Raw genomic sequence first — 22,848 nt, forward strand, 5'->3', positions numbered from 1 at the left:
ACACACCCATTCCCTTACGTTCTTTATATAGAGCTTTTAAACACGGCCTGTAAACCCACACCCACTTCTCACTGTTATTAGTGGTTTATAATAACACTTTCACTCCGAGTTTAAAGTGAGGTGTAGAACTAAAGCGAGTACCCTATAAAAACACAATATCTTCCCTAAAGGAGAGGAGAGGAATGAAGGGAAGTCCTTGAAAAACAACAGATTTCTAAGCCAACCTGCTAATTTCCACTCTTCAAAACAATTTATCTCTGAAATGTGAGAAGCATGTGTTTTAAATTCCACCCGTGCTTCCTCTCCAGACAGAAATGATTGCCTGCATTAGATCATAGACTGTGATATTTGTAGCAGACTATGAGGATTTCTTCCTTTTAGTGTTGAACCTTAAACAAGAGAACATGCTAACATGCTAATGTTTAGCAGGTAGACTATACTATGTTCCACATTTTTACAGCATGAATACTTAGGCTAAATATTAGGAGAAAGAAAAATTGTGTTTTTTTTTCAAGGAACAAATTTGCCTTACGACCCAAGGTTGTATCATACTAGTTTTCACTGATTTCTCCTGAGGTAGATATGAATGTCTGTACCAATTTTCATAGTCACACAAATGTCCTTGTCTTTCTCTTAGAGGGTGGAGGTCAGACCCCGGATGTCCTGTCCTTTCTCAGTTGTCGTGGCGATAGACTTTGGGACGACCTCCAGCGGCTACGCCTTTAGCTTCACTCAGGACTCAGAGGCCATACACATGATGAAGTAAGACTCTGTTTTTGTTTCCTTGAATAAATTCAGTTTTATTATTGTCTTACCCTTGACATCTTTTTCCTCCGATCCCTGCAGGCGCTGGGAGGGAGGGGACCCCGGTGTAGCCAATCAGAAGAGCCCAACGTGTCTGCTTCTGACTCCTGAATTGAAGTTCCACAGTTTTGGGTTTTCGGCCCGGGACTTTTACCACGACCTGGACCCGGAGGAGGCTCGACACTGGCTCTACTTCGATAAGTTCAAGATGAAGATCCACAGCACAAGTGTAAGAGACATCAGGAGAATCAGAGAAGATGGGTGGAATATGTGGGTGGCAATGACAGAAGAACTATTTTCATAAACTATCCAGAACAAAAGGGTTCAATTTACACATCCAGACCAGGATGCATTGTGGGAAGTGTAGGATCTTAGCCTCTGCAGCTTCCAATTGGGCAGTTTCTTTTCTTGAACTGTAAGAATCAGATAGATGACTTGTTCTTGCAGCAGTTTTTCAACAGTTGGGGTTGTGTTTGCTGCAGGACCTCACCATGGAGACGGAGCTGGAGGCGGTCAGCGGGCGGAAGGTCAGGGCCATCGAGGTGTTTGCTCACGCCCTGCACTTCTTCAGGGAACATGCTCTAAAGGTGCATTATGAAACCCCATATAATTGCAGTATGGAACCTCATATTTATAGATGTATTTAAATGTGTTTTTTATGTGTAGTTTAAAAGACAAGGTCCACAGATGAGCTCAAGTGCTTTGCTTTGACAGAAGCTCATAACTTAAATTCAGTTTTGAGTGTGTTTACCAAAGACGATGTTTCTTTGATTGGTTTTAGGAGGTGAAGGACCAGTCGTCATCAGTGCTGGAGGGAGAGGACATCCGATGGGTGATCACCGTCCCAGCTGTGTGGAGACAACCCGCCAAACAGTTCATGAGAGAGGCTGCATACCTGGTAGGAACCAGGAGGGTCTCTACATCCAATATGTCTCCTGATCCATCCATTCTCATAAAAACATGTATATAGGTCCTGTGAAAGAAAAACATTTGACCTATCTCAATATTTGGTGACACAACAGCATGAGATTAAGGCTCTTTAATTAACGTTCCCATGGAAGATCCCCTGCTATGCACACACACTCTGCACTTTCCCTTTATCCTCCCTGTATAGCTTCCCACCAACACACACACTCCTCCTTCAGTGCACTGTATTTGTCCCAATGACTTGTAGGAAGTGTGCGTGCATGGACAGGAATGCAAGGGGGCCTATCACAATACACATCAATGAGAATGGACTGACTCATGTGTGTGATTGTTAATTAATTAGCAACAGTCCATGGAAATGACTGTACTACTTTTACATTCAATATCATGCTTTATTCCTTATTCCCTCTCTGTAAAATGTTCAATTTTTCACACACACACATTTGTTCACCTTTATTTCTCCTTTGCCCTTTATTCACCGGGGTACATACATAAATAGTCTAATGGACACACACTTTCACATGCACGCTGGCATATACACTGACATATACATACACCCTATGCTGGCTCCGGCTCTCGGCTGTCAGGGTGTGTGTGCTTCCTGCTGGCGATGATGTCATCACAAGCGAACAATGAGGGAGACCGGCATACAAACACAGGAAGAGGTGTCCAGACCCCCGCCCTGCACACACACACACACCTAAAAGCACAGGTTGTTCTCATACGCTGTTATAATTATCAAAAGTAATGCACGATTATTGTGCAAAAGTCTGCATAGGGAGGGGTCAGGGTGCATGGGTGAGTCAAACAAACACTTTCACACAGACACCGCTGTTTGTGTGCAGAGTGAAAACAAAAGTCAACATTTACTTATTTGTTATGTATCTTCCGTACTCAAGCAACACCACTTCCGTACTTATTTGAGCTATTTAAGCTACAATATTTTGCTAAACCTAGCCAAGTAATGGGGCCAGGTTATAAACTAATGTAATGTTGATATTGCCACAATATTTTAAGATTGAGTAGTCCTTTTGTTCTAAATTTCACCAAGTAATTCCAACATATTTATTAATCCCAAACTACGATCTTTCTTGAACCTACATGAGTAATTTATATATACTTTAACCAATTTCCCCTGGGATTTTTTTAAGTATTGGTAATTCTGATTCTAATTTTGTTGCAGTTTCTGAACCATAATCTTTTGTGGGAACACTGATCACTCGTATTGCTGAACATTCATAGGCCAAAGAAGAATACAATAACTTTTGTAAAATATCCTACAAACCATTATATGAGGATGTTTGAGAACTTATTTTTCCAATACCAATATGTTACCAATACTAATATGTCCTCAGTGTCTTAATACAATGGATAATGTTGCAGGGTAATAACACTTGTAATGTTCCTCACCCTCTCTGTAGGCTGGTCTGGTGTCTCCTGATTGTCCGGAGCAGCTCCTCATCGCTCTGGAGCCGGAGGCCGCGTCCATTTACTGCCGCAAGCTCCGCCTCCACCAGGTGCTCGACCTGAGCTTACAGCCAATCACAAACGGCTTCGACCTGGAAGACTCCAGGCCCTTCGAATCTAGCTTCAGACAAGGTTGTGTGTGTGTGTGTGTGTGTGTGTGTGTGTGTGTGTGTGTGTGTGTGTGTGTGTGTGTGTGTGTGTGTGTGTGTGTGTGTGTGTGTGTGTGTGTGTGTGTGTGTGTGTGTGTGTGTGTGTGTGTGTGTGTGTGTGTGTGTGTGTGTGTGTGTGTGTGTGTGTGTGTGTTATTTTCCTGATAGCACAGTGTAAAGTATTTTGTTACTTTTTTCTTTAACGCAAAATTGGCATTTTATCATGTTATAAAGTTGCTGTTGTGAGCATGTAGACAAACTGTTCCCTATTAGCACATCTAGAAGATACAGAGGAACATTAGCATTTATTTTAAAGCTTGGTTTCTTGCATTCCGTATAATGCAAGTCCAAGATTCATCCTTATTCTTAGCTCTTCTCTCGAGGGAAACACCTGGCTCATTAGATGCTAACTGCTCCTTGCTTGTTAGCTTTCGGTCGAGCAGGTTGCGTAGAATAGGATTATCAGAGTTTTTGGTTAAAACGAAATAAGGTCTCCTATTAAGCCTGAAATTGATGCTGATTTAAGTGGCAAGAGTGAACCAAAACAGTAAAGCTGCGAGCAGAAAACTAAGAAAACAAAGAACTGAAAGACGCTAAATCACTCCTTAGAACTGAGGGGAATTTGGTGATTATTCTCTGCAGTTTCAGGGAAAGACAATTTCCAGAACCACAAACTCTTTTCACTTTGCAACTCTATAGTATTTGAAAGGGTGAATAACTTTTCAATTTCCCGAAAATGCTGCCAATTTGCAGCCAAGAAACAAAGGGCGATTTCATGCTGAGAAAAAGGACACTGATGCATTATTCAGCACACCAACATGCCGTCCAAAATCCCCTGCACAGGCCCACTTATACATATGCAGCCCCACACACACACACACACACACACACACACACACACACACACACACACACACACACACACACACACACACACACACACACACACACACACACACACACACTAAACACAGGATATTGTAATTGGAACAAGGTGCAGTGAGACTATGATCTCACCCCCTCCCGGCCTGTCAGTCTCCCTCTCCTTCCCTACATTCATTTTTCTTTCTTTTCCTTCTGTCTTGCTAACATTTCCTCCCCCTCTAACTTTTCCTTTTTGCCAAGACCTACACTTTGGAAAGACTCTGCAGAAACCGAACACCACACACACACACACACATTTTCTATTTTGCTGTTTCATGTAAATGGTTTCCAGACTTGCATTACATTCATCACCCCATACAAAGGAACACACAGAAATACACACACATGCACATATTTCATACCCCCTAGATCCAGAGCCTTAAAACAATTGTACGAGTATTTGCTTTCAGGAAAATATGTTGCTCTTCAATCTTTCTTTTCCTTTCTTGTGTTTTGTTTCTTTGTTTCTGTCTTTCTTTCGAATACCTTTCTCTTATTCAAATGATCGTGGAGTGAAGAAACATGGGGTTTGAGGGAACAGTAAAAACCACTTCGACCTAAATTATACAAACACTTCACTCCAGACTGTCAAACAAATCACACACACTGACACTCACTCACACACGTTTACATCAGGGCCGCAGCTTCACCACAACCCTGTACAAGTTGTTGAAAGACAAAAAAAAACGACCTTTCCTTACTACATCCTCCCTTAATCTTTAGATGTTGCTCATCTTAAATCCATGATGTCTTTTTATGGGTCTACTTGCATGTATGGAGGCCCATTAAGTGTATCTGCTCTGTCAAAGGCTGTCAGGTGTTTTGTATTTCTGTCAGCTGCGCTCTGTTTTCCTTGGCCTCCATCCATACTCATAACCTGCCAGTCAGACGGTTAGCATGTCGAGAGTGGGGAGAAAGCTGAAATGTGAGAGCATTTCCAACATATCGCTTCTGTCATGCAAAAACATTATGACTCTGGTTTTGGTATGTTTTTCTTGTTTCACTTAGTGTGAAAGATTTGGGGTAAATGTCATGACCTCATGGGTTGTGAAACATACTTTATGTTGTATAGATTAAAAGCATTCATCCTCATTAGGTTGAAAGTTTATGTTATGGCATTAAACACGAGCTTAGTTTGTTTATACAGACAGACTGTTTGGATGTTGGCATGGTGAAAGGTGGTAATGATCCTTGGGTCCCAGAGCTGAATAGAGTCCATCAAAACCTTGTTGAATTGAAAAGGGCCCAGAGCATTGTTTCAGGGGGACAATAACTCATTTTCGAACCTGAGGGACCCAGAAATCCTTGCTTTGCCCCTGAAGAACTGCACAGCATAGAGGGGGTTTCAAACTTTATGGCTGAAAACAGCTGCCTGCTGAAGCTAAAAAACAATGTGAACTGATGTGCTGACCCAAATCATCTCACACAAGAGCATGTGCAGCATCCTATCCAAATAAAAAAACTGAAGTATGTTTTATGTTTGTTGCAGCGAGGGAGCAGTTGAGGCGATCCAGACACAGCAGGATCTTCCTGGTGGAGAGTGGAACCGGAGAACTGTGGTCGGAGCTGCAGACTGGTGAGAGAGTGTGTGTGTGTGGGGGGGGGGGGGGGGGGGTGTGTGTGTCGGAGTGTGTGTCAGACCCCACATGTTGGAGATATTGATGATTTTGACTTTTCACCCCAGCAGAAGCAAACCCACCTACTTACTCATTTATAGAAATCCTTTGTAACCTTTCCTTCCTGCTTAAAGTCATCTCATTCTGCATTTACTCTGTTCTTAATTAATGTTATTACAAATGTAAAGTTGTAACCTTTCAAGAATACAATTAAAATATGAATATAAGGGCCAAGGATCAAGGTCACCCTAAACTAGCAAACACAACAGGAAATATTTAGACCCTTTACTTATGTTAAAGCCCGCATTTAAAATGTACTTTGGTGAAGGTATGTCAGTATTTAAAAGTAAAAGTAACCAGATCCAAAAGTTACACACAGTCCATAAATAGTAGTGTAACAAATGTATTAAAGACATTAAAAAAATGAAAGGAGAATCAGCAAATCTTCAAACATGACAAGTTGGAATCACTATTATTATTAAGTTAAACTCACAGACAAAACATCATTTCGTAAAGCTGTCAGGTTAATGTAGTGCAATAAGTACAGTATCCCTCTGAAATGTAATGGAGTTGTATTATAGAGTAGCATGAAAACAAAAATACTCGGGTCAAGTACCTCAAAATTGCACTTAAGTACTTGACTTCCACGCAGAACCACAACGTGTGAATCCACAGTGTCCAGTGTTGCCTGAGATGATCCTACAGGACCAATAAATCTAGTTCTCCAGTTTTACACATGACAACAATCTGAGGAGCCACGCGCCCCTGCTGACCCTTTCTGCTCCCTTTCCTGTCCCCACACACACACACACACACACACACAATCCCACACACACACCCACAGGAAGGACCCAGCCCATGGGACTCTGCATCTGCACTGTAAATAAACCAAACGAGTAGAAGCCAGTTTTATTCGCCTCCTTCTTTCACATTTTCTTCTCTCATCCTCCATTTATTATTCTTTTTGTGTAGCTTCTCTTTTTCTCACTCACTCATACGTTTCAAGGAGGGCTTCATCTAAACTCAGGGTAACTAAGTCAAAACCGGCTGTTATCGCTGAGCAGATTGTAAACACACAAGAGCAGAGGGCAGCAATCACAGCCTGGAGATTGTTTATGTTTGATGGTCTGCTGGTTGAAGAGTTTCAGGGGAAACACACACACATTAAGACATTCCACAAAAAAGAAGACACACTATCATCCACTGTTTCCTTCTACAACTTATGGAGTGGAATGATCACTGCAGTTATTAATGGTGTGTGTGTGTGCTCTCTCTTGCAGGGGACAGGTATATCGTTGCAGACTGTGGAGGAGGGACAGTGGACCTGACGGTGCATCAGATCGAGCAGCCACAGGGAACACTCAAAGAGCTCTACAAGGCTTCAGGTACTTTCACAATCTGCTAAAACACACACAGAACTTCCTATGATTTAGTGCCTTCATAAGCTTAAAGGTGGGGTAGGTAAGTTTGAGAAACCGGCTCGAGATACACTTTTTGTTATATTCCATGGAATGCTCTTAACATCCCGATAGCAATGAATATCTTAAGTGCTTTGACAAAAAATCCATACAAAAATTTCATCTGTGGAAGCCGTAATACTGTAGAAAGTACGACCAATCATTTTAGCCGGCCCGGCTAAAATAACTGGATGGCCTACCTGCCTGTCAGCCTTCCATCTGTGCACAAACTTATCTCGTGCCCTCATTGGTCATGTGCGCGTTCGTGTGTGTTGGAGGAGGGGCTCTGTAAGGAAGTGGCAGATTCTCTCCGGTTGTGTATTTTCAAATTCTAGCGATCTCGAGCCGGTTTCTCAAACGTACCTACCCTACCTTTAAGCATCTGTTTGCAATGTCACATATTTATTTATGACTACAGAAAGCAGTATTTTAGTCCCCTGTACAGTGTTTCATTTTACATTCAGTTTTTAGCTTATCTTCATCTATTTTACATGTATATGTGACCAATGTGCATTACTTGCACATTGGTCACTTGCAACATTATCTTGCATTGTTTTATTTCTATTCTGTTTCTTATTGCACTACTTTTATTGTTACGTCTTATATGGGGCCGAATTAGTACAAAGTGCGGTCCCACGACAAGAAAAACTACAGTATTTAACAAAACAATTAAGTATTCAGACATAGATATTTACTAAGAATATGTTATGGTCTATTTAAACACAAGGCATTAAATTAGATAGTGATAAGCTTAATATATACAAAAACATCATGTATAGGGTACTTTCTATTGGGAAGTAGCTGTCCCCAACCCTGACATCTAAATTTCAATTTCTTTAAATAACACTTAAAATATATTTTTTTATTTTGTTCAATGGTGTATTTAGAAGATCTTTATGGTTACATTCAAACAGAAGTTGGAATATTTAGATTTATTCTGGGTATCTTTTTTTTAATAAAAAAACTATACTCAAAAGATCATGTCCCCAGTTTTCATGTCACTACCGAAACACAAGGGGTTTTAGTCCAATGGCTGAGCCTGGTTTTTAGCCACACCACTGCATTTTTGACTAGGCAGTGACACTGCATCCCTGTCCCTCATGGCTGAATGGCAAGTAGCTATATCCCATACTTTTGATATAAATCTGTTCCAAAATCTGAAAATCGGCTTGTAACCTTAAGAATTGTCACTACATTATCTTCAATTAAGTAAACTTTTTCTGAGTTTTATGCAAAGTATTATGTTTTTATGTGTGTAAACCTCTTCAAAAACGTGTATGCTATATGTACTTGCTAGCATTCTTTAGTTATGCTCAATTTTAGCTAGAATCGTCACTACCGAAACAGTCACTACCGAAACAGTCACTACCGAAACATATGGTTACGTTTCGGTAATTGACATGATCGTTTCGGTAGTGACAAAATGGAATGGTAAGCAGGTAAATCCCACCATTTTGAAATAAATGTGTTTTAAAGTCTGAAAATCAGTGTGTTACTTTAAAGGTCTCCTATTATACTATTGTTAGGCATATATTATAGGTCTAAGATATATAAAAAACATGTCTATGAAGTGTTTTGCTCAAAATACCAAACAGATCATGCATTCTAGCCTCATCCCCCTCTATTTCAGCCTGTTACTAAAGTGCTGATTCTGGGTCAGTAGCTTCAAACATTCACACTTCAACATAAGGCATGTTATGAGTTAAGATTAAGCAATAAGGTTGAGGGAATATGATACAACCTTGAGAACAAAATACTGTGGTCACTACCGAAACACTGGATGTTTTGTAAAAAATTAAGTATATTGACTTATCAACTAAAATGATATGATACTGATTGGTTTAATGTATGTTCAATTTCAACAATCATCAACTCTGGATTCAATATGATCAGTATTATGCATTTTACAAAGAAAGTTTGCATTATGATTTTTAGGAATTGTATAAATTGAACTTTGAAATTTGATTAAAAATGCACTTTTATTCATTTAATTGTGAAAACCCTCAAGAAATATTTGTTAAAATACTATTTAGAGAAGGGAAGGTAAAACAATCTTAACAGGTTAATATAATACTGTTTTACTGCAGTGTATGTACTATGTTTCGGTAGTGACCATTTTTGGTAGAGGAAGAACATTCCAATACAGTCTGAAAATATGATATAAAAATGTACGGTTCTTTTACTAGATATGTGTAATTTAGATATGGTACAAAATATATATGGATAAAGTTTTGGGAAAAAAACATACAACATTTCAAAACATTTCCAACCTGGCTTTGGTCCAATTCGGTAGAATGGCCCATATATGTTTATGTTGGATTGTTAAAGGAGATCTTCATTGCTATAATTACAATGTAGCTACTGTGTATATAACAATGAAACCTTTGAATTTGAATCTTTAAATCTTTTTTTTTTGTAATTCAAATTTGGTTAGAATTCTTCACATAGAACAGTGAAATACTGGCGGCACACTTCATCAACAAATCCATCTCCCTCAGGGTCCTGGCACTGACATTACAAGACATGGCATACAATCAAATAAATAGATAAATAAATATAGAATAAGAAAATAAGAAATTAAGTACATCAGCAATGTAAAAGAAAAGGTTTGCGATCCTTGGTTAACTTTCAAATTAAATAAAGTCTCTTTTCTTCCAGGCGGTCCGTACGGTGCGGTCGGAGTGGACCTGGCCTTTGAAGCCATGCTGTGTCAGATCTTCGGTGAGGACTTCATCAAGAGCTTCAAGGCCAAGCGTCCGGCGGCCTGGGTGGACCTCACCATCGCGTTCGAGGCGAGGAAACGGACTGCGGCGCCGGGCAGAGCCAACGCCCTCAACATCTCCCTGCCCTTCTCTTTCATCGACTTCTACAAGAGACAACGAGGGCAGAGTGTGGAGGCCGCCCTGAGGAAGAGCAAGTGAGCGGGGACTGGGAGAAGGGGGGGTGTGTGTGTGTGTTTGATTAAACAATGGATGGATTTATGTGTGACATTAAAGACTTTCTCCTCAGTATGAACATCGTGAAGTGGTCGTCCCAGGGGATGCTGCGGCTCACGCAGGAAGCCATGAACGAGCTCTTCCAGCCCACCATCAGCAATATAGTCAAACACATCGGTGAGAAGCACAAAGACACGAGATCAGAGCAGAGCAGATTTGTTTTGACTAGCCCAAACCTCTGACTTTACAGGATGAGTTGCCCAAACCTCTGACTTTACAGGATGAGTTGCCCAAACTGGTGAGCTAATTCAGGGCAGCGCCAATCTAAACCGTAAAAAGGCAAATAGTCCACGCTCAGAGCAAACTATAGGCCCAAGGGCTTTCTTTGTATCCTTATTCTAGGTGCTAGTGACCTTACTGTTTGTTTTCCAGCCTTGTTCATTCTTAAAAAACTTGAGTGTCTGTTTTTAATCAGTCGCATTCCAGTGGTACAAAGCATTTAGCTCTGCTGGCTTTTGTTGGATCAACATAAGACGAAGAGTGGATGTGTCAAATTGTTAAAAAAATAATACAACCCATTCTAACTTCCAGAGTCCTGCACCAGATCTGGTAACGGCCTATTTACGTGGAAAAAAAACATGTGTAAATGGGGAAAAAGCAAATGAGAGCAACCATATGTTGTTTTTTGTCAAAATAAATCTGAAATGAAGACAACTGTTGACCATTTGTTACATCCAAAGCAGCTAATATTATCGAGTATAATCTGTCGACATGATTTTTCCATCTGTGAATGCGTTGCACTAATTGAGCGGAATGAGTTGCGTACACTGGCATCAACCAAAGCCAGTTAAAGAGACTTTTTCTTGGATGGATTTGTGATTTAAGAACGGGGAGAACCCAGCTTAAACAGGGGTTAACATAAAGCACTTCAAAATCAGCGACTGTGTAGCAGCCTGTTCGTTTATCCCAGGTTGGGCTTATTGGTCGCATCAGATTTCACGTGGAGATCATTGCTAGTAAAGTGTAGGAAGTTAACGGAAGTGGATGAATGAAGTGAAATAATTCTAAAGGCTTTTTCCCATTTCCCTCCCCTGACAGAGGAGCTGGTGGCAAAGCCCGAGTTGCAAGGCGTGCGTTTCCTCTTCCTGGTCGGTGGTTTTGCCGAGTCGCCCATGCTGCAGAAAGCTGTCCAGAGAGCAGTGGGGCGGACGTGTCGCATCATCATCCCCCATGACGTGGGACTGACCATTCTGAAGGGGGCCGTGCTCTTTGGGCTGGATCCCACCGTGGTGAGTAATCAGGAGCAGGTTTTAGTGATGGAGGTCTTTGACAAGTTCTAACAGAATCTGTCTCTCAGGTCAGAGTGCGCCGCTGCCCCCTCATCTACGGCGTTGGCGTCCTGAACCGCTTCGTGGAGGGGCGCCACCCTCGGGACAAACTCCTCATCAAGGACGGCCGTGAGTGGTGCACCGACATCCTGGACCGCTTCGTCTGCGTGGACCAATCGGTGGCTCTGGGCGAGGTCGTGAAGCGGAGCTACACCCCCGCTCGTCTGGGGCAGCGCAAGATCATCATCAACATCTACTGCAGCCCCTCGGAGGACGTCACCTACATCTCAGACCCCGGGGTCAGGAAGTGCGGGACGATTACTTTAGACCTACCGGAGCCGCTACCGCTACCGGGAGCAGTGGGAGGAGCAGGCGGAGGAGGAGGAGCAGGAGGAGCAGGAGGAGCAGGACCGGAGAGGAGAGAGATCAGAGCCACCATGCAGTTTGGAGACACGGAGATCAAAGTCACAGCGGTTGACGTCATGTCTAACCGCTCCGTCCGGGCTTCCATAGACTTCCTGGCTAATTGAGGAGGAGCAGGAAGTGGAGAACAGGAAAAAACGGATTCTTGGGATGATAATTGTAGAATAATAAGCGGTACTTTGGGAGTGGGAGACAGGTTTTTTTGGACTTCTAAGACTTACATCCTGTGATTCAGACATTTAGGCTTTACATTTACTCATTAGAGTAGAGAATAAAAATGTATTCAAACTTTTTTTTTTTACTCAGCATCTCCTCAACTGGAGGGTAGGGCAGTAAGGGCACCCTTTATTAACAAGAGAAGAAGACAGTATCTACTGTCTTCAGTCACCTTATAATGCTGTCACACGCATTTCCTGCCCCTTTCCTTTTGTATGACCTCTGTAAAACCATAATGGAAGCTGGAGCAGTACACATCCCTTCTCCAATAAACAGATACCTTCTAATAAATCAACCTGTCCGTATTATACTACCTAGAGAGAGACTCACTCACGTTCATTCTTTAATAGGAAGACTGTTTCCTTTTCCCCTCATATAATGAATCACACAGGGATTTCAAAAGGGTCCGATACCTCATTCATTCATATTTTTCTGTCCATATATGAGCTATTGACTACATCTACCTGGACTGCAGCTTTGTTCCTGATGTGACTGTGGTTGAGCGTGACCTAGTGGTGAAAGACTGAACTACAAGCTAAAAATCATTGAAGTAGAAACTAAGGACCCTTTAAAAGGAAGGACTGTGGCATTATTGCAAGATGTGCAAGTTACTTAAACCTTACATCACTATTCAGGTGTATTTAGTGTTAGACATTTTTCACATCACATTACTTGAGTAAACTTGTCTTTAAAATATAAGTCTGCTCCTTTGGGGGCTTTAGCCTTGAGCATGCTGTGCCACATTAAATGTATATCTTTATGCTGTAATAAACTGTATTCGTATGCATGTAAAGTAAGATTATGAACCAGTGTACTATGTTCAACATGAGACGTAACCTCATTTTTTTGCAGTTCATTTCCTTCCAAATTGTGCAGGTTGTAAAGCACAATCCTGTTATTGTCCCAATGATTAATCCATGGCCCTACATTTTACAATAAAACACTTTTTACTAATTTTCCCCACAGTAAAATACCTTAATGTTCTGTCCCCACCCTTGAACATTTGTTAAAAATAACAGACACAAGTCAGCAGTATGATTTCAGCTGTGCATTTATTGATAAGAATGGTCCAATAAATAGTTTCACAGCCTAAACAATGAATGGTTCAGAACTCTTTAACATCAGTGCTTTACTTCCCATGTTACACATCAGTTTGTCAGGTAACACAAGCGCAGATTAGAGCTGATGGAACAGCTGCTTCAGAGGAGAGCTCACTTTGAGGGGACAGGAGTGTTTCATCAAACCAAGGGGGGAACTACTTTCATTCTTGTATTGCCTCATCACTTTTTCAGCAAAATGGCTACACATGGAAAGATACAGTGCTTGAAATGTTAAACAGACGTGACCTAGTGAAAGCTTCAGTAAGAAAAAACTACAGGTGACAAAGAAAAACACAGACGTCAGCCATCTTTGACAAAACTCTAACAATCCATCTTGAAATTGCTTCCCCTTTTTTGTTTCACTACACCTGCCAAATGCAATGTGTGTACGGCTGTTTAAACGCCAAATGTTAAACTACAATTACAATCTAAATGCAGATCAAACATGAACACCGTCCTCTATCTGCATTTGGGTTGTAATTCCAGTTTAGAAATGGGCTTCCGTTCCTGCGTCTCTCAGTGAGCATGGGGTCTGCCCATGCCGCGGCCGCGGCCCCTGCCGCCCCCTGGTGGTCCGTCCATGCTGCTGCGGGGGTTCTTGATGGTCTCGTCCACAGACAGGATGAGACAGGCTGCCTCTGATGCTGCTGTCAGAGCGTTGATCCTCACGATGGAGGGCTCCCAGACGCAGGCGATGTAGTTATCTGCAATATCCTCGTTGTTGATATCTACACCGTACCACATACCGCCCTGCAGGGAGACAAAGTCAAGAAGAGTTTAATAAATGTTCTGTGCCTATCCCAAATCCTTATTGGAAGTCTGATGTAGGACTAGCATGTTTGACTTCCTACCTGTGCGTGTTTGGCGCGCAGTTTGTTCAGGATGTTGGTGGCGTCAAAGCCAGCGTTGTCACACAGCTGTCTGGGGATGATCTCCAGGGCCTTGGCGTACGCTCCGATCAGCAGCTGCTGTTTTCCAGGGATGGTCCTGGAATAATCCCTCAGGTACTTGGACAGCTCCATCTCTATGGCCCCTCCACCTGCTACAACTGAGTCATTCTGAAAACAGGTGAAGGAGGGTCAGATAATTGCAGTAAGAGTACAAGGACCGGTTCTCCGTAACAATCCCATGCGTGTACTGACCTTGATGGCTCTGCGTACGATCATGATGGCGTCGTGCAGTGATCGCTCCGTCTCCTCTGTGAACTGCTCCGCTCCACCCCTCAGGATGATGGTGCAGGTCTTCGCCTTGGGGCAGCCCTTAAGGAAGTTATACCTGCAAACACAGACAGGATGGGTGTGAGCGGTCGTAGAGAATAATAGAGCTTTATTTATTCTAAAGAGTAATACCCAGAAGAAGACAGACAAAAGCTTTTAACTTGTGCCTTTAACCTTCTTACCTGTCTCCTCCAACCTGGACCTCCTCAAAGTGTTCACACAGTCCCAGGACGTTGTCTGTCAGGGCCGTCACCGACGTCTGGATGGAGCCGCCGCACGCCTGGAAGACACATGACACACAGTCTTAAAGCTACTTCAAACATAATTGAGGTTTCAAACACACAAGTGGCCACTAATGAATTTAACATTCCTCTATAGAATAGAGTTACTTTAATCAATGTTAATCATTTTAATGTTGTATAGTTTCTGTCTGTTTCCTACCATCATGGTCCTCTTCATGTCCTCCTCCTGCACCCTGCCGGCACAGAACAGGTCTCTGTCAGCGAAGTACTGCGTGGCCACATCACCGATGGGCAGCTTGGACAGAACCACCTTGGCTCCTGACAGATGGATCTTCTCCAGTTTGTCGTACAGGATGGTCCACTCGGCGTCCACGATGGCTTGATACTCCTGCAGGAAGGTGGGAGGTAACAAAAAAAGGGGAGAGATTAACAACATTTCTGGGCACTTATTACTCTCAATCATTATGTTGTGTTATGTTTTAGTCTTCATACCTCAACATTTTTGACGCGAATCTCTGCGTTATCCTTCTCAGCCTTCAGCTCCAGCTCCACGTTGAGCAAAGCAATCCTTGGGTTGTCATAACGTTTAGGCTGCATCTCAAACCCGGCGTAGGAGAAAGTCTTCTTGAACGCAACTCCAGAGATCATATGGGAATCCTGTAGAAAATAAAAAAAATATGAAATGAGGAAATAAGTTTCAAAGTCAAACTAAAATATTAAAACCCTTTGTTCACTTTGGTGTTTGAACAAAATAATATAAAAAAGGTACAAACCTCAAGGGCTCCTCCAGGGACCTTCTTGATACCGATCAACTTGATAGGCAGCAGCACGTCCAGAGACATGACGGCATCCACCACCATTTTGGAGAAGAAATCCTTCTGACCGGCAATGAGCTTGGAGTTCAGGGCGGTGGCTGCACACTTCTCCAGCAGCTGCCTCATCTCTCTGAGAGGAAAGATGGGATGGGAAAGTTCATTGCAAAAGTACAAAATAAGATTTTAAAAGTTCTATTTAACTCCAACCATGTCTTGTGAAGAACCTGTTGGTTAAAGTGAGCACTTACTGCTTGTCGCCTTTCTTCACAGGCACGGCGATCTCCTTGATCTTGCTGACAGCGAGGTGGGTGGCGGTGCGGAAGGCTCTGATGATGGTCTGAGGGTGGAGACCCTCCTCCACGTACGGCTTGAGCTGCTTCAGGAACTCAGCAGCCAGGAGGGTAACAGAGGTGGTGCCATCACCAACCTAAAATGGTAATGAAGAACATTATTAAGAACTATTTGAGGATGTGGCTAAAACAAATCTAAGTAACCAGTTGCCTCAACATAATCCATGCTTAAACACTTCTCACCTCAGCATCCTGGGAGCGGGCGATGTCCACCAGGGTCTTGGCTGCAGGGTGAACCACATCCAGCAGTTTCAGGATGGTGGCTCCATCATTGGAGATGGTGGCCTTACCTGAAAAACACAATCACACATTTTCAGTAAGAGTAAACTCATCACTTAATCCATTCCTCCATCCTTGTCTTCCCATTTCTCCTCACCTCTGCCATCCACCATCAGTTTGTCCATGCCCCTTGGACCAAGGGTGGTCCGGACAGCCTCAGCAATAACCTGGAGAGACACAACAGGTGTATTTAGACTGACCAATTCAAAAAGGGTAAGAAAACAAATACAGGGGGGGAAATTAAAGTTTTGCTGACCTGGCAGGCATTGATGTTGCTGACGAGCTGGGGAACGCCCTGAGACGTGTCTGTCCCCTCCTTCAGCAGGATAACTGGTGTGGGCTGGAGAGAGAAAGGGATAAAAGGAATGGAGAAGAAAGCGTGGTTGGTGTTTAAAATAATAATAATTAAATGCATAATTATGCCATGTGTAAAAAGTGCAGCATGTTTCACATTATTAATAAGCATTGGAACTTTCCTTATCCCAAAAATATTTGACATTACTATGGTATTGTCACTCAGCTTGGGTAAAAACAGTCTAGAAGTTGTATTGCTTTACCATTTAAGGCAATAACCTAAAGTGGTAACACACAGGCTGTGGCTGCTTCTTGTAGCTGCAGGGTGTGATGCTTTTGTTACACACACATGATGTGCGACACTGTCAAAAGCCTGAAGTCTGCACATGTTTTCTGTTTCATATAGTCTGCTAATAATAATGCTCATTGTAGCAGACTTACGTTACATGTAAAAAAACAAAAACACATTCAACACACTTTATATACTGTTTTCTGTTCATTAGCTAGCAGGAATTAGCAAATGACTTAGCAAAAGAGTCACTTGTCTTTGTTGCTCTGCGTCATTCTCTTTCAGACAGCTATGTCTCATAAATATACAGACACATACGAATGCTACTTGACCAATAGCACTAACAAAACCAGCAATAGATTTAACTTAATTTAATAGGCTCTTCCGTTAACTTCCTATGCAGCCATTCATACAAAGAAGCTTAACACACAGCAGATAACATGACAATAACCAGACTAACAATGACCATTTCAAAGGTGGTAACAAAACTTATATACAGACATATACTTAAATTAAATGAAGAGACCAAAAGGTAACCAGCTGAGCGTACTATATATTTTATTCAATAGCATCACCGTTAGCTTCGTAAACGCCCATTGGTAGCATACGAGGCTAACAGTCTGGCTAAAAATAAAGCCGTTTTACAATCATTTTCCAATAAATCGTTGTTTCTTTAGGCCGACAAAAGGATGCCACATAAATGATGAGTTATCTAGATGCAGATGCCCGCTGAGAAACTGAAGGATGGACACGGATTAAACATTTGATTTCGGGCATGAATGCTAACTCACTCACCATCATCTTTGCAGTTCCTTCGAGAAGCTTTCGACCGGCGTCCCTTCCCAGAATGCTGTTCGACACAAAAAGCAGTCGGTGCTGCGTTCAAGAACATGCTGCAACGATTGTTCTAATTGTATGAATTGTACCTAAATACAGATTTATTGATAAACAAATGCAAATGCTGTTAGTGTAAAAACAATAATATGAAGTGTTTAATATAGTAATGCACACAGATGACCTTTTGAAAAAACAATCATATGAATACATTGTGTACAAACATATAATATCACACTATGACACAAATAGGTATGTGCAGATTATTCATTAAAATCTCTTACATTATTATTACATTTGTACTGAATTAAAACATATATATATATATTATTTAAATGTGTATTTATATGTCTGTCTGTTTTTATTTATTTAATACCAAAGGATTTCGTTTTTTTGTCTTAAGTGTTAGACAAACTATACTCAAATGTAATTTTCTTTTTATTCATGGCAGGTTTTATCATATTAGGCAAAGTCTCCTAAAGACACCTGCATGGAAAACTTTCATCAACACACAAACCTGCAAAGAGATCAGGTGAGTTCATTTTCATGTCACCATACGTTAACACATCATATTGAGCATGCAAGCTGTTTCTTTGCATACTGGGATGGAAATTGCTCTGGAATTTTGCATTTTATAAAACAATAATGCAGTTGTCTTTTTTTCTGTCCATATCATAGAGAAAACACCGCAGTCAGGAGAGTTACAACTAGATGTTTTTTTATTCAGAGTTAAAAATACATTTTCCAGTATAACCAAATACAAGAAATGTTGTGCTTGGAGTGGTTGTTAGGATTCTTATGAATTGGTATTATATGAAGTATTAATCTACTCAGCATAGTCAGTTTTACAAAATGGCGATTGACCACCGCTACAGGTTTGGAGGAGGAAACAGAAGTACTAATAAGGAAGTTAAGCAATCCACCCTCAGATTTTTTTTATGAAAGACAAAATATGTTTTGCTGCTGCCTTCAAACGATATGAATGTGCTTTAGAAATGTATAAGCTTATGGTTGTTATCCCTCTATACAGCAGAGATGGGAATTAAGTAACCATTTAAGGTAACCCTGTTGAAATATTGGGGGTTTCAGCGGGTGTTTCCTGAGCACGGCAGCCGGCCCAGTCGGTGCAGGTAGAGCAGCGGCTGCAGGTAGCTACAGCTGGCGGCAGCAGCCAGACCAGAGGCCCGGTACTGACACTTCATCACAACAGCTGAAAACCTCCCCTCCATCGTCATGGTGATGATGAGGGGGAGGTAGTTGAGAGAGAGGACGGCCTGGATGATGACAAAGGTCACAAAGGCTTTCTTCTTCATGGAATTCATCTTTCCTTTTTCCCTCGGCTTGCTACTTCCAACTTCCTTTTCCTTTTCCTCCGCCCTTCCTTCTTCCCTCTCCTTCATCCTCACAACTTGACCCCCGGATTTCTGAGTCTTACTCTCTTCTTCCCCTTTCTTCTTCTTCTTCTTCTTCTCCTCCTTCCCCTCAGTGTCCCCCGGGGAAGGTTTTTTTAATTCTCTGAGAACATACAGGGTGCAGAAGGTGTCTATGATGAACGTAGGGAGGAACACCAGGCACAGGGTGAAGATGGAGCGCTGAACAATAGAAGAGATCGCCAGGATGATGTAAATGCACCAGCAGACACCCAAACATGGCCACCTGTACCCACGCTCCTTGATCCTAAAAGAAGGGGAAGTAGGAAGGAGGACAGGTATTGATGTTCTACAGCACTTCAAGAAATTCATCAGGTCCGAAGATTGTTCCTTTTGTTCAGGTTCACAAAAGGTAGATTTTGTTTGCATATTCCAAGGGAAGGTGCACAGGTTCCTCATAATAACACAGGCCATTTAACAACAACATAAATATACTTATCAGCTCTGATTTTCTTGCTTAAAGGTGGGGTAGGTAATTTTGGAGAAACCAGCTCGAGTGCGCTAGAATTTGAAAATACACAGCCGGAAAAAATCTGCCACTTCCTTACAGAGCCCCTCCTCCAACACACACGAACGCGCACATGACCAATGAGGGCACGAGATAAGTTTGTGCACAGATGGAAGGCTGACAGGCAGGTAGGCCATCCAGTTATTTTAGCCGGGCCGGCTAAAATGATTGGTCGTGCTTTTTACAGTACTACTGCTTCCACAGATGACATTTTTTAATGGATTTTTTTTTTCTTAAGATATTCATTGCTATCGGGATGTTAAAGGGCCCATGTCATGCTTTTCCGGTTATTACCCGTCCCCTTGTGTGTTATGAAGGTTTTTATGCATGTAAACGGTGTGCAGAGTCAAAACCCTCAAAGTACACCCTGTAGCGAGTAAAACTCTAACACAGAAAATACCTCCCCAAAACGCCTCGTTGGAGATACGTCACTGCCCATTTGATTCTTCCGGGTACCGCATGATGTCATGCGGTACCCGGAACAAAATGGACCAATCCGGAAGAGCTATGGCCACACCCAGCAGCGCTGGCCGCACCCTCTGCCAGCCTAACATTTACTGTTGGAAGCTCTGGTTCAGTTCACAATTGATCCAGTCATGCCAATGCCAAGGACCTGTTTCCTGAAATGTGAGGAGAAATCTGAGCTGTTTGTCCTACCGACGGAAGAACCACGACGAAGTCAGTGGTTGACATTTCTTTTTAACACTGTTCTTTCAGAGGTTCGAAGAACGTTACTGTGTGTGCGGCATTTCACAGACGAAAGCTTCCAAAACATTGCCCAGTTTGAGGCCGGATATGCACAGCATTTGAAACTGAAGGACGATGCTATTCCTAGTTTGTTTGGACCGTTTGGAGCAGGGGAAGATTCGGGTACACAACCTGTAAGTTTGCATTGTTATTTGTGTATTTATCAAACAAGGTATCTACCACGACTGTTTAAATGTGTAAGCGTGTTTCGGACTGCTAAGCCAGTGCTAACTGTGCTAACTAAGTTGCTAGCGTTTCCATATCAACTCTAATATCAGCCGATGGCCTTACATACATGTATCTCATAGCAGGAGAATGTCTGCATTCACACACGAAATACTCATAGACAGTATACTCCGGGTGATTTACCGTACGGTCAGTCGCGAAACGTAATTACATTATAGCTGGCGTTCCGAGCGTGTATGCTACCGAGCTAAACAACAAGGCTACTAAGAGCTAGACATGAGTTTGCTCGGAAAAACATTGTTTGTATGCCAGCTACAATGAATGTAACAGACTACCCATATAAGATTGCAATTGTAAACATGTGCTTGATAGCCTAATATGAACCACTATCTGTTGTTCATAGTATAGTATAGCATATTGAACAACTTAACAAATAGCAAACGTAAATTAGCATTGTAATCCAGCTGGCAAGCTGACGAACATCAAACAACTAAGTTTATTTCACACTTCCAGCAGAGACAACGGGGAAATCCCCTCTCTTTGCCCGCTCACAGACCCCCAAAGGACGGCCTAGAGACTTCCAAGAGGTGTCCCTGAAATGGGGACTCTGTTTATTTCACACTTCCAGCAGAGACAACGGGGAAATCCCCTCTCTTTGCCCGCTCACAGACCCCCAAAGGACGGTACATTACAGTTGGCTTTCCTCCGACGCTGATAGCATGTATAGCTAACGAGGCTAGCTATACATGCTAGCGGGAAACATTGTATTCATGCCAGTTACAATGAATGACTGAAAGTAGCAGACTACCCGTATAAGATTGCAATTATAAACACGTTATTGCTAGCCTAATATGAACCACTAGCTTTTGTTCATAGTAGTTTTATTACACTACATTATAGTTGCCGTTCCTCAGAGCTAACGTTCATATCGTGTTTGCTAGGTAAACAAGAAAGCTAGGTTAGCATATTAGCTGGCAAGCTTACTGTGTTGATTATATAGATGGATTAGATAGATCCACACTCCTACCACAACTACTACTAACGAATCTAAAATAACTAAGTTTCTCTAATATTTTGTGATTTGCATTTGATTTCGTCCAGCCAGATCCTGCCGGACAATACATGACGGGGACGGGACTACCACACTGAGGCCTCGTCCTAAAAAGCCCCGGCTGCGATAGGCAAGATGCCGACAACGGGGAGGAATGGATGACATACCGTGTATATATGTATATTTATGTTCATTTTGTACATTTCTAAAAATAAAGTTTGATGGAAATACTTAGTAGGCCTATCCTTTCTTCCCTGAATTATTTGCTCCTATAACATATCATTCATATATAGCAAACCATGATTTGATTTCTCATCAAACAGTAGTAGTTTATTACAGGTAAAAATAACTTACTCTTCTATAACAACAGTTGTAGGTACAGTTCGGTTAGTTAGCGTATGAAATATACGGCTGTACTGACACCATTATAAGACTGATGTTCTGAGAGCCAGCCGAAAAAAGCACTGTTAGACATGGGCGGAGCCTCTCTGGTGGTTGACTAATCAGAACAGAGTGGCCGAGCTGACCAATCGGAGCACACTAGGCTCACAGGGAGGGGGGGGGCAAGAGCTCCAACGAGTCGTTTAGTGGAGAGAGTGAATACTGCTGAATAAACATACTTTACAGAGATGCTGTATGCGAAACCAATGTGAGTTTGGAAAATTGCACAGTATAAATCTATTTTAGTATACCTCAACAATGTAATTATGATCAGTGGAAATGGCCATGACATGGGCCCTTTAAGAGCATTCCATGGAATATAACAAAAAGTCAAAATCTCGAGCCGGTTTCTCAAACTTACTTACCCCACCTTTAAGTGAAGTCACAATGAATATGGTGTCATGTCTTTACTGCTATTACTCTAAGGCCCATTATTAGACAGTGTTATCAACCGTTACCAACCCCAGAGCCACTCTAAAATAAACAAATAGGTCTTATGTTACATCTCTAAGGACATCATCATGTGTGTGGTCTTACCGTAGATAGAGGATGGGTCGCACCACAGCGACGTATCTCTCCACACACGACAGGCAGAGCAGCAGAGGCTTGATGATGAGCACCATGGAGGACAGGAAGGTCACACCAGCCAGCACATTAACGCTACGCCACAGCCAGTGATTGATAAAAAACAGAGGAATAGCCATGAAGAAGATCAGCTGGGCGACGGTCAGGTGGAGCGGGAAGAAGTCTGCATGAAGGACACCGCTAACCTTTGACCTTTGAATTGAGCAAATAATAAATAATTTATTTAACAATTT

At 42.0% G+C, this 22,848-nt stretch overlaps 2 protein-coding genes across 5 annotated transcripts in view; one reads left to right on the forward strand and one right to left on the reverse strand.

Moving 5' to 3' along the window:
* The window catches only part of hspa12b (heat shock protein 12B), a 31,307-nt gene extending 17,816 nt beyond the window's left edge, over window positions 1-13,491 (forward strand). For all 4 annotated transcript variants that reach the window (XM_034136585.1, XM_034136587.1, XM_034136588.1 and 1 more), the window contains 11 exons: window positions 638-762; window positions 847-1,033; window positions 1,287-1,391; window positions 1,586-1,702; window positions 3,153-3,330; window positions 5,761-5,847; window positions 7,168-7,272; window positions 10,003-10,261; window positions 10,354-10,457; window positions 11,379-11,569; window positions 11,638-13,491. In XM_034136585.1, the coding sequence (XP_033992476.1) occupies window positions 638-762; window positions 847-1,033; window positions 1,287-1,391; window positions 1,586-1,702; window positions 3,153-3,330; window positions 5,761-5,847; window positions 7,168-7,272; window positions 10,003-10,261; window positions 10,354-10,457; window positions 11,379-11,569; window positions 11,638-12,138 (1,959 nt within the window). In that variant the 3' untranslated portion in view covers window positions 12,139-13,491. The remainder of the gene's footprint in view (window positions 1-637; window positions 763-846; window positions 1,034-1,286; window positions 1,392-1,585; window positions 1,703-3,152; window positions 3,331-5,760; window positions 5,848-7,167; window positions 7,273-10,002; window positions 10,262-10,353; window positions 10,458-11,378; window positions 11,570-11,637) is intronic.
* Window positions 13,281-17,723, reverse strand: cct7 (chaperonin containing TCP1, subunit 7 (eta)). Its single transcript, XM_034136590.1, has 12 exons — window positions 17,629-17,723; window positions 16,507-16,590; window positions 16,348-16,417; window positions 16,155-16,261; window positions 15,870-16,048; window positions 15,580-15,751; window positions 15,299-15,463; window positions 15,006-15,194; window positions 14,747-14,844; window positions 14,490-14,622; window positions 14,199-14,405; window positions 13,281-14,097 (listed from the first exon to the last, which is right to left on the reverse strand). Exons 1-12 carry the CDS (start codon window positions 17,632-17,634, stop codon window positions 13,864-13,866), a joined length of 1,644 nt encoding a protein of 547 aa, XP_033992481.1. The 5' UTR covers window positions 17,635-17,723; the 3' UTR covers window positions 13,281-13,863.
* Window positions 17,724-22,848: the final 5,125 nt, after the last annotated feature.

Source organism: Trematomus bernacchii, unplaced genomic scaffold, assembly GCF_902827165.1.
Source record: "Trematomus bernacchii unplaced genomic scaffold, fTreBer1.1, whole genome shotgun sequence".
Lineage (NCBI taxonomy): Eukaryota > Metazoa > Chordata > Actinopteri > Perciformes > Nototheniidae > Trematomus > Trematomus bernacchii.